The 12,333-nt window shown below is 40.9% G+C and overlaps 1 protein-coding gene across 5 annotated transcripts in view; it reads left to right on the top strand.

The window, feature by feature from the left end:
* The window catches only part of Drosha (drosha ribonuclease III), a 119,479-nt gene extending 115,726 nt beyond the window's left edge, over positions 1–3,753 (top strand). For all 5 annotated transcript variants that reach the window (XM_047555653.1, XM_047555655.1, XM_047555651.1 and 2 more), the window contains one exon: positions 3,350–3,753. In XM_047555653.1, the coding sequence (XP_047411609.1) occupies positions 3,350–3,480 (131 nt within the window). In that variant the 3' untranslated portion in view covers positions 3,481–3,753. The remainder of the gene's footprint in view (positions 1–3,349) is intronic.
* The last annotated feature ends 8,580 nt before the right edge of the window (positions 3,754–12,333 follow it).

The raw sequence follows: 12,333 nt of genomic DNA, 5'->3' as shown, positions 1-12,333 counted from the left end.
AAAATGAGGAAGTAGAAAAATGGTAAGTACTGATAAAATGTGATCTTGTTTTCTTCATAATTATTCTCCAACAGAGTAGAATGTGAGATATGTATAAAATGGGCTTATAACTTAAAAATCAATTATTCCTGAGAGTGCGTTTTGATTGTCATTTTCCTTTTTGCATTAGAGTCCCACTCTGAGCTCACTTAGCTCATGTGAAGAGGGTATTGTGTTTCCACCCATATATTTATACTTCCAAAATCTTATACAGATGTAAAAATATACATGTGAATACTTTTCTGTTTTTGCCCATTGTTTTATTAAATTAGATATTTACATACTTCTGCATATTTTTGCATACTAATATATATCTTACATGAGATATATTGTATTGTGGGCAAACTTGCACATCAAAGGGGATGCTTCAGTCCACTCTTTCCTGATTGAACCCAGGACCTCTTGCATACTCAACCACTGAGCAATAGTTCCAGCCCCTCCATTCCATTCTTTCTTAATGGCTGCATACTATTTCGCACTATGAATGTGCTGTCTTTTATTCAGCTTTTTAAATTATTATTATTGTGATGGATACTTCGTTTCTGTGTGTGTGTGTGTGTGTGTGTGTGTGTGTGTGTGTTTACCATTGCCAGCAATCAATGTCTGTATATCAGTGCTTTCAGTTCAATGGGATAGATTCTCAAGAGTGGAAATCCTGGGTTGAAAAAACTTACATCACAGAATTGACCATGGAAGGGACTGCATAGTCTTTTGTACATTGAGGGCATGAGTGCAAGCCATTTTTCTTCTAAGGTGTATTGTGTTGCACAGCAGACCTGTGGTCACAACATGCTAATGTAGTTCTGTTATGTTGCAAGTACCCAGCAAAAGGTGGTGGGAGAGAATAAAGTGCAGGAAGCAAGAGTGAAGAGACCCAGGACACTCAGCTGTGGGAAGGATTCCAGGAAAGGCAAGAGAACTGAGAGCCAAGTGGCACAGCAGAGAGTGGCTTCCTGTTTGCGGGGGCAGGAAGGTCAGTTAGTAGGAGAGAAGTCAGTATAGCCAGGATCTAGTGTTCATGGAATCTTCACTGAGAATTTTACACTGACTGTTGAAAGTTTTTTTCATCCATTATACATACAGTCACAATCGCATATTGAAATAAAAGTGAGGTTCCATTTTCTAGTTATAAAATTGTTACAGTTTATCTTTGGAGTCTGTCTTTTTTAAAAAAAAAAAAACTGATTTTAGCTTTAAATAGTACCAGAAAGCTCATCTGCTCTGAGACAGACCTCCACAAACATACTGGCAGGAGTGACTTGTTTAAGCTGCTAGAAAGCAACTTGGCAGTTATGTATCAGGTCCTTAAAGAAGTTCATACCCTTTGAACCGATTATTTGATTTAATTGAAGTTATGAACTAGGGTTCACATACCATGATAATCATGGCTTGCATTATAATATTTAAAAAAAAAAAAACTTTGTTTAACATTAAGGACATGTTTAATAAATTATGGTATATTCCAGGAATTAGCAAACATTTTTCATAAAAGGCCAGATATTTTAGGCTTCACAGCCTATACAGAATTTCAGAATTACTCAACCCTGGCATGATGGCCCACAGGCATAATTAGTATGCAAAGAAACAAGTATGTGTCTGTGTTCCAATAAAACTTTTTTTACAAGAACAGGTAAAGGGCTATATTTGACCTATGGCAGTAGTTTACCAACTTTTGCAATATCCAAATGTTAGAATATTTTGTAACCATTAAAATGATATTTTCAAAGGCTAATGATATGGGGAAATGCTTATATTGTAGTAAGTGAAAAAAAGTATACCTTTTGGTACATGCCTGTAGCCTCCAGTGTAAGATATCGGAATGGTTTTAAATGTTTGTCCATCTGTGTAGTGTGTATACACATTTTTGTTGTGCATGTATGTAGTATTTACTTCTTAGAAAAAAAAGAACTTTACTTCTTAGAAAAAAAGGCTATCTGAACATATTCTTAAAGTCTATCAATACTTGGATTTTCTTTTAAAAATGCAAGTTAAATTTTACAGAATTTACTGAAGAAATAGGGTTTATTTCATAGAAATGAAGTTAGTTTTACAACTGACTTCTTTGGTTTTGTTTATTTTTTTTTTTAAAGTATAATATTTGAAACCTGTGTTTTACACAGTACATAAGAAATCAATTTAGTAATATTTAGGGAAGAGAATTTTATTAGTTTTATTTCTAAAATATAAATGTGTTGTGTAAATATCAGTGTAAGTTCTTTACGGAATCACTGCCTGTCACATTTTCTACCTCCCTGACCCATCTCCAGCCTGAGGTGAGATGGAACACTGTGTGTAAAATGGAGAAAAAAGAATTTGCACTTTACCCTTAAAACAAAGACAAACTAACATCCTGGACCCAAACATGCCATGTTCTCTCTCGGCTCTACTTGATAAAGGAAGGAGAGCCTCTGCCACACAGTAGTCCCTCAGCTGGTCAGGCAGAGCCTCTGCATAACCAGGTGGTGCACACTTCCTTTGTGAAGTTTGTCATTTAAGTACATGTATGTGACTAAGTATATGAAATGGCTCTTTTTGTTCTATACTTGATTTCTTCATTGCTACACAAAAGTTATACCACAAATGACTACAGAATTATAAAATTTCCAAATCTTAGTACAGATTTTCATTGAATCAGCGCTGTTGCACAGGGTCAAGTATCAAATTAAATGTAGCTTAAACCATGCCATTGAGTGATATTTTTCTTTAATCAAATCAAAATTCTCTCCTTGAGTTACTTTTGCAGATATGGGTTTTGGGCCTCCCATGGTACACTTCAAACATTATTAATTACCTGACATAATGACTTAGAATGTGGCTTCCTATTATCTTTTCGAGATCTTTTAGACTTTTTTCAGAAATTTTAGTTCTTGATAAATAAGGGTGTGGTAATATCACTATGTATTTGAAGCTTTGGTTTGAGTTTTTCAAAAATAGACCACTCCATTGTATGGTGTCTTTTAATCTCTCCCCAAAAATCACTTGTTGCCAGGAGAACAGTGTTAAAGCATCTGGTTGGGATAATTCCAGAACCACAAATCTGTGTTTTAATATTTCTGTATGTTTTGGTACTATTTATACTCATCCCTCAGATATTGAAATCTAGAATCCGGAGTGCTGATCCAGACTTCCAGTTTATTTCTGAATAACAGAAGAGTAAGGGACAAAAACAAGCCATTTTTTTTCTCTTGCCTTCCAAAACACAGCTACATACATGGCATATAAGTGTACATTGTGTGTATGTGTTAGCTTGCATCATTCTCTGCACAGTGGCTATCCTTTATTAAGTATAAAATATATCTCCTTGTGTCAGATAACTTTCCCCAGATGGCCCATCAGAAGCGGTTCATTGAACGGAAGTACAGACAAGAGTTAAAAGAAATGAGGTGGGAAAGAGAGCATCAAGAGAGAGAGCCAGATGAGACTGAAGACATAAAGAAGTGAAGGAGGGCACAGAAGTGGCGGAGTATTTACTTGCTTAATAACTGTGACTGTTGCCCATCGAGACCTAGCCTAGTTTTCCCAGAGACAGTGAATGAAGTGTGCCCATTGAAATAAAACACAAAGTCAAATTGCTATTGTTGTTTTACTGATCTAATGTTCTGTTTTTAGCTGGATGGTCTTTTTGAGTCTTGTATTTAATGGGAAATTCACTTTTGTGGATGTGCATTACTCCCTTTTATTTTGCTCTTTAAACAATAAAATTTTAAAAGCATATTCTATGTGGAATAGATCCTCTTTTTCTATCTCTTAGATTGAAACCTCAGACTGTCAGCTGACAGGTGAAAATTCACTTTATCAGGTATTTTGACTGCATGGTAGTAACAGCTGTACTTTTCAAAACACCTGGATTATTAACTGAATTCTCAGCTTTCACTTGGTTGATGTCAGGTTCTCAGTTGCAAATATTGAAATTAACCCTCTCTAAGCAGTGAGTCCTTTGTAGGATGGATCCATTTAATATTTAACTGGCTAGTGGGAGGTGGAACACTGATGTGAGTCACATGCATTCTTCAAATCATTGAAGTACACAAAAAATCATAAAGTCATGATTCTAAGCCAGACCACTCTTCTCAACCAACTGCTCTCACTCTGGGGTCAGCCATCCCTTTGAGAAGATTGTAGGGAAACTTCAAGGAAGTCTCAGAACCTCCTGAAGTTGTATTCAGCTTTACATGGGAGGGAGGAGGGGTAGGGAGCAGGCAGGAGCATGCACAACTTCCATCAGCTTCTGTAAGTTGTCTCTTTGGTAAAGAGCTAACTTTACATTAGAAGACATGAGTTTTTTTTTTTTTTTTTTTTTTTTTTTTTTTAATGTATTTTACACTGAGCTTCACTGGTTTCTTATTAATAAAGGCAAAGCTTCTTTGGAACACAAATGTGTTTTTATTCATTATTTCAGTGAATATTATGTAGTGAGTGCCTTCTATTCTGTGTATCAGGCTCTGCGGTTTCAGCAGTGAATGGAACAAAGTCCCCCTGCCCTCGGGGAACTTGTGTGCTAGAGCAGGAATGTGCAGGACACAGGTGGTCAGTGGCCAGAGGTGCAGTGGGACTGAGGGAAGAGGAGGAGGAGAGAGCCCTTCAGAGCGAGCCCTTCAGGTGTCTGCGAGTGTCACTTTTCTTACCTATATAACTATTAAATGTTACAGATCCATTATTGAAAATTTGGAAGATGTATTTTCTTAACAGGAAAAAGAAACAAATGTTACCTTGAAAATATTGTCGAAAAAGTAGGAAAGTGACTCCCTGGTGATTGCATCATGTCGGGAATTCTACCCCGTCAGACCTGTGCACCTGTGCTCTAAGTGCCGAAACCATGAGATGCCATACAGGTGGTTTCCATGGCCTAGTGTGCCAGCAGCAGACAACAGGACTGGAAGGAGAAGAGCACTAGAGTCCCAGGTGACCTTGACAATGTTAGGAGCCAAAGCAAAAAAAAAATTTATTTTTTAAAGCAAACACATCACTGATCTTGAATGTTCATGAAAACAGTAACAAAGTCAACATGCTGTTCAGGAATTTTTATGTGGCCTTGATTTTTTTCCCTCTCTATAGTATTTTGGCCTTTTTCAACTTCTCTCTCCAAATTAATGGCTCTTAAAATGTGGAGAAGTGAAGTCTAAAATCCTAGTGTAGCTCATGCAGTGGAATCCGGCAGACACTCTGTGAAGGCAGATTGGCCTCAAGGATCAGCACTCTATGGAACTTTATGAGGCTGGCAACCAGATTCCGTAGCTAGCCATGTGGAACAACTTGGCAGGCCACTGCGACCAGATTCCAGTCCTGCCTCCCACCCAGTCCAACTCGGTCTTACTCTTCTAGTTCTGCTCTGGAGAGGAGCCGGCAAGAGGGTAAGTTCATACACTAACTCAGCTGCGTGTTACATGCTGATGGTTGGTCCCAAAGGAACCCAATAGGAAAAATTTCTTTTCAAAAGTCACTTTGGGTCTGGTCAGGGGAACATGTAGATACTTGTTTCTCACTTTACATGAAGTTCAGGGGCTTTTGATGAGCATCTACTATATTCTGGGTCTGAACACTAAGCAGAGTCCTTGTCCTCAAAGAGTGCACTATTTAAAAAAGGAAATACACCCACGTTTCAGGTGCCACATAGGGGCATATAAGAGAAAGTGACCATTCTTTCTGGTCTTGAGGGTTATGTACTTTGCTAGTCTATGGGTGCTACCTTACCATACTCCCCAGGACAAAAGGCCTTCTATTGGGTTAAACATTTTATTTTTCAACCACAATACCATTATGACACGTCACAAAAAATCAGATTCTTTTGGATAATTTACAATGGTAAATTTTGTGTCAACTTGGCCAAGCTAGGGATGTTGTTTTTAAAAGCAGCTAAATTAGTGATAATTAATTACACAGCAATAGAAAACTGACACTCCCATTCTCTTTCTGAGTAGCTAATCTCTTCATGTTCCCATCAAATTTAAAATAGCGCCGAGGTTTCCCATCACTGTAGAATTAAACCCAAGTTTCTTCCCATGGCATGAAATCCCTCAGGAGCAGGTATCAGTCTTTGTGCTGGCCCCCACCAAAATGCCAGTTTCCAGCTTTATAGAACTAATGGCAGATCCTTCAATACTTTCTGATTTCTCTCCCCTCCAGGACTTTACACCGCCTGAAACAGGCCACCTCCTTGCTCATTATTTCTTACTCATCTATTTGGCCTTAGCTCAAACACTATTTTCAGCCAGGCTTTTTCGGGATCTTAAATTTAAGTGAGGTGTACACTCTGGGTTTTTCCTGAATCATATTGCCACAGCATATCGTTACTAGCTCTTAACTTACCCATCTTTCCCCACTAATTCACAAGCTCCTGGTGGACAGGACCATCATGAATGCACCTTGGAACCCTGGGCTCCTAGCACCGCGCCTTGCTCTTCATGGGCTCCCACTACTGTTTGCTGACTAAAAATAACAGGGCTCCTCCACAACACCCAAGAGGAGCTCCAGCTTCCTTTCAGCATCCTCCTACAGGAACACAGGCTGAGACGAAGAGAATGACCCACCAGAGACTGATGGAGCATGTTCTCCCTCTCTGGGTCTCCTGTGCCTGGATTTAGACAAGAGCTAAATGCTAAAATAGTTCAGTGTCTGCCAGTGGGATCCTGCAGGAAGCAGACAACTTGTCTTCTCTTGTCACTCTCGTCAGCCTTGGTCTTTCCACCTCTCCAAGGCAGGACGCCCAGATAAAGTGAACAAGGCAGATGGACAACAGCTCCAGAGCATTATTTGCAATGAGAGAGAACCACAGAAACCTAAGAAGAGGCTTAGTCATCAGTGACAGCACTTAACTGGTGGCGTGGGACAGCCTTTAGTCACCAACCCTGTCATCTCTAGCAGCAACTCCTCTTCAGTATTTGCTATGGACAAATGCTCTTTATTTAATCTTACATAACACATCTTGTTTTTGTCTCTGACTAGCTTGTCATGGTACTTCTGTTCAGAAATTTGGGAGCTGCTCAATTTGAAGCAAATGCTCAGAACATCATTTCCCTTTGAGACCACCCCAGGGAGATCCTTACCTGTGTTGCACACTCAGTCGCCTTAGGGATGTCTCTCTGTAAGGAGACGCGCCCAGGGTTTCTGCCTATAAATTAACCAGAACCGGAATCCAGCTGACCTATCACCTCAAGAACTGATTCTGTAAGTTTTCATTCATTTCAGGTTAGGAGGAAATTTGAAATGAAGTTTAAAAAAAAAAAAGCAGCTAGCTGACCATTTATATGCTGAATATTAGCCCATCATGATTTGAAATTTCCCGATAAAACAACTCATAATGAAAATGCAAGGAGACTCTTAACTGTAGCGATTCTAATGCTCACCTCTATTATTCTAATAATAGAGGTCTCAAATGGAGCTGTGGGGAACAGTGACTGCCCCTGACTAGAATTCAACCAGAAAGATCAAGAGAGAGCCCTAATTGCCTTTCTTCTCAGATCAAACAATTAACTTAATTCTCTAGGCCTACACACCGAAATGTGTTTGAGGAGATTCAAATAGGTTACTATGGAGGATTAAGTTTTCTCTGCAGATTATACTTTTATGCCCTGTAGTTCATTGCTTGAAGTGTTAAGTAGTTTTGTCAAAATAAGCAGGGCTGGAAGGATTTTTAGAAACTTACAAATCACATACTCTTGCTGAGTAACACAAGGGACGTCTGTTTTTTTCCTTTCTCCCTCTTTTCTTTAAAAAAAAAGTCTAATGGTGTGACTTGGGAGTGGGGAGAAATTAACCATGTAAAAGATTAGTTGGAAATTTCAAGAGGCATCTCAGATAAGAGGAATACAAGTGTGGGGATCTATTGTGTTTTGTCTCTTAAAAATTGTTTCACAAATGATGTGGCTGAAGAAGCCACATGAAGAGAAGGGATTTTCTCCTGAATGCTTAACTGCCTGAAGACAAAGTCCAAAGGGGATGTGAAATCCGACCCTCGAGACTTCTCTGTAGTGCTGTGCTAATCAGTGTTATTTTACCCAGTAAGACTCCATTTCTGCTTAAAGGAATTGGTGGCAAAGTAAGCTTTCATTTTCTTACAATGGAATATTCCAGAGAAAGGACGCTCATTGGGAAGTCATCAGTGACAGTCTGTCCTTGGTTCCACAAGTGGCTGTTGCTCAGCCAACTTCCTCCTGCTCGGTTGTTCTCCCAGCTGCGGTGGGAATGCATCCTCCTCAATTAGAAGGTTGCATGATGAATTTACCCAGGTCATTAAGCACAGAGCGTCGGTGATCTGTACATCGCCCTCCACTCTTTCAGCCCTCCTGGGTCTGTCACTCAGAGCAAAGCCACATTAAGAAGCTTAATTGATGTTGCAATGTTGTACAACAAACAGTGAAAGTAAACTGCAGACCAGATAAAGCCTTGACCGTGACTGGACAACCTGGTGTGCAAACGTCTCCCAGAACCACGGCACCTCTGTTTTTTTCTGACTGGGCACCATCGTGATTGCTTCCCATGTCACACACATTTCCAGTTTTTCCAAAACTCGACTTCATGCACTGAGTCTTGACAGGTGCCAGGGAAAGTTCTGGCTTCGATGTCTTAACTCCTCCTCTTTCTCCACATCCCAGCCATACTCACCATCCTCCCATGGGTAAGAAACCCATCGAGAGATGGCAGTACTTGACAGTACTCTCAAACCACATAAGAAGGACCCTCATGTACCAACATGCTCCCGTGTTGGGAAACTTCATATGTCTCCTAACCCCCTGCCTAAGGAGGCAAATTGTAAGGCAGTGTTAAGCAGTTAGTTTGGGGATGTGAGATTGACCTGGGCAAAGCTAAATGGTACAGGGAGAGAAAAACCAAAAGCCTGGAAGGAAGGTGAGAGAGCTAGAGGCTGAGAAAGGGACCCCGTGCTTCCCAGAATGTGGGAGCCACAGCATGAGGAACAAGGTCGGCAAGCAGCTGACCAGAGGAGGCAGAGAGAAATCTAACCGGAGATTAGGCATTGCAAGCTCCCTTTGTTTTCCCGACACAGTATTAGTAAAATGTCTATTGCTCCGTCATGGACACAGTGATGGAGTGAAGACGAGTATTGAGTCCTCTCCATGGGGAGGAGGCAGGAAACAGACCACTCAACTCTAGCCAAATCTGGGTCATCTGGCCAAGAGGACTGTCTCTTCCTCTGCCATCTTTTATGTCTTCCTTTCTCTGTCACATTACCATCTTGACTGAGTCCTAAATGGATCCCTCTGCTCTTTCAGTCCCGAGCCTCAGCCTTCTTTTTAGATACTCATCTCTCTGTTAGAGTCCCAGCGCAAATTAAGTCCCTTCAGTGGCATTGGCAGTGTTCCAACTGGTGAGGACTTAGAATGCCTGGGACTCACGTGCAGAATGAGTGCTTTAAGACAGGGTCAGCAAACTGTCTATGTAAAGATGGTACATATTTTAGTATTTGTGCGCCAGTCCAGATTTTGATGTAGGTACTTAGGTAACAGAAGAGAAGACAAACTTACACAAATTGTAGATAAAATTCAAAACTGTATAGGTATTGGCATTTGGATTCCATGTTTTTCATATGCCACAAAATATTACTCCTTTTTTTCCAACTATTTAAAAAGACAAAAACTATTCTTAGCTTGGGATGCATAAAAACAGATGGTGGGCTGGTTTGGGCCCCTAGGCTGTAGTTTACTGACCTCTGCTTTAAGAGGATTGAAAAATAGTGCCATGAAGCAAGCTGCCTTCCAAGTGCTGTGTTCCACCCCGAGTCTCTGCAGACTTGATGGTAATAATCTGGATAAAAATGTCAATCATCAAAGCCTTAGTTCTGAAACCAGTGCCTGTGATTCATGACAGGCAACAAGATGGAGTTATAGAATTTTTAGCTTTTCTTCCAGATAATTAGGCTGCAGGCCCAAATGCCTTTGTAATTAATGTTGGCATATTCCTTAAGCACATGCCCTTTATCAGGAGTCTGCACCAGGGACCACAGTGATGATCTTTTGATTTTATGGCAACACATAGCTTTTAAAACATTTTAACATGTGGTATCTCATTTACTTCTCATAACAGTCTGAGAGATAGAAAAGGTAATGGTGATCTTAATTTCATGATCAAAAATCTAACCCAAACCAAGACTTCAAGAAGGTGTGGAGCTACCTGGAATCTGGCATCCAGGAGTAGATGGAGCTGGGACCTTAGGGTTTACTGTGGAGCTGAGGATACAACAACAAAGAGGAGACACTGGAGCTTGGTCAAGAAAGTAGGCAGCCAACCAGGAAAATAAAACAACCCATCAACATTAAAAGAACTGCATGCATCAAGATGAAAAAGAAACGCAAGTCCCCGACTGAATACATCCAGAAATAGTTAGCCTTATTTATTGTAACCTAAAAGCATATCTTAAGGTAAAAGGGTCTAAAAGATGAATAAATCTCAAAAGATAAAAAGAAGAGACTTCAAGGTAATAATTAGACTTCCAAAAACAGTTCCAGGATGCTTCCAAGGGCTAGTACTAGTACGTGTATTCTGTTAGTAACCATCTATGTCAAGTTCTTAAAACAGGCAGCAAAGGGAATGTTAAGAAAGCTGCAGAGTGTAGGTAGAACATAAAGGAAAGCATGAATTGGGACACAAAGCCTGAGATAGTGACCCTTTCGCACAGATCCAAAGGGGATCACAGAGGCCGAAGACTTTAATGAACGGCGGCAGGTTAGTGGCGAAGGCGATCTGCTGCCCGCGCGCAGCACGGCCTTCCTTCTGGAGAGAGGTCAGAGAAGCAGGGATCGCCTGCTGCTACTGTCTGCTTCAATTGTGGCCACACAGTGACATCACACAAGCCTAAAGTTCTTTGAGCACTACCCCCAGGAAGTGTCACTCGGTGACAGTACCGATGGCCTTGCAGGGTACTGGTTAAGAGCAAAAGCTTTGGAGTTGCACTAAGCTGGGTTTCAGTCCCCAGCTCTCCCCTGACTGGCGTGTGACTCGGGGGAGCCTGCCTTTGCATTGCTGATGGCTTATTAAGGACAATACGGCTGCAGCATCTTGGGCTTACTGGGAGAGCTAAATGAAACAATGCAGGTAAGATGCCAGCCCGGAGCAGGTGTGTGACACGTGGTACTGTTGTTTTCAGTGTTATTTATGACCCAGCAGCGAACCTGAGGGGCTAATGGCTCTGGAGAGGGAGGTCAGAAGCAGAAGAAAAGGCTCTGGGTTGGGACCCAAAAGACTGTGTCATACATCACATTCCTACTCCAGGGGGAGGTTAAGTGAGCTAAGGAAGCCTTCTCCTGGGGGCTGAGTTGCCTCAACTCAGCAATGGAGCTCATAACGTCTGTCTCAGGGTCATTGGGAGGATTAAGTAAGAGGAGAGCTTTATAGATTATATTATTACATAGGGCCACAAAAAATGCTCACAGCAACATCTCTGGATGTGCAGATTTATATACACCACATCTCAATCCATAAAAGACTAGACATCCTCCAAACCTCAGGCAAAGCTCAAAGTCACATGGAAAAAAAGCCACACAAAATAATGAATTCTAAATATGAGGAATGAGGAATAAGGGAAAGTAGGAAAAAAAGATGCAGGAGAAAGAAGCATTCAAAATTATATACTGGAATTTTGGGTCTACTTTACTGTTCAAATTGAACATCAAATTTATCTCTAAGTTTCCTGAAAGTCAAAGGAGAAAAAGGGAGATGTGGTTTTTCATTCTTATTTAAAAATATACATCTCTTTTGCCATTTGTTCTCCCCATTGCTTTCTTTGCTTCTACCCTCCTCCTTCTAGAAGAAGTAATTTGCAATCCTTACTACAACCCTACCAAGGTAAGTGCTAGTTGTAGGTGAAGAAATCAAGGCTCAGAGAAGTTACCTAGCTTGCCTGAGGTTACACAGTGGTATGAGACAAGGCCAGGGTTCAAATCTAAGCCCAAAGGTACTAAAGCCCTGATTCTTCCTACTGCACCCTGAGTGAAATCATTCAGCAGGAACCTTCTTGGACTGCAGCAGCCAGGAGGCTGTTCACTGTTGACTTAGCCAGGGACTGCCTCAGTACCCTTAAATGTTCAGCAGAACATTGATTTCCAAAGCAAAGGAAGCGGAGTTAAACTCTGCCACTCCCTTAGTGTTTGGGTAAAGCAAAACCAGCCTTTAATGGTTCGTGGGCTGGGGACATAGAGGGAAGAGGCAGTTTGCTAAAACCTGGACTCCTAATGAATTAGCAGAGTGAACACAGGTACAGCAATCACTGAGGCTGCACGTGAAGTCAACTTGAGCAAGGGCATGACAATCCCATGGCAAGTGCTCTTTAAAGAAAGAAAATTC

This window comes from Sciurus carolinensis, chromosome 6 (assembly GCF_902686445.1).
Source record: "Sciurus carolinensis chromosome 6, mSciCar1.2, whole genome shotgun sequence".
NCBI classification, from domain to species: domain Eukaryota; kingdom Metazoa; phylum Chordata; class Mammalia; order Rodentia; family Sciuridae; genus Sciurus; species Sciurus carolinensis.
This window is presented reverse-complemented; position numbering and strand designations above follow the sequence as displayed.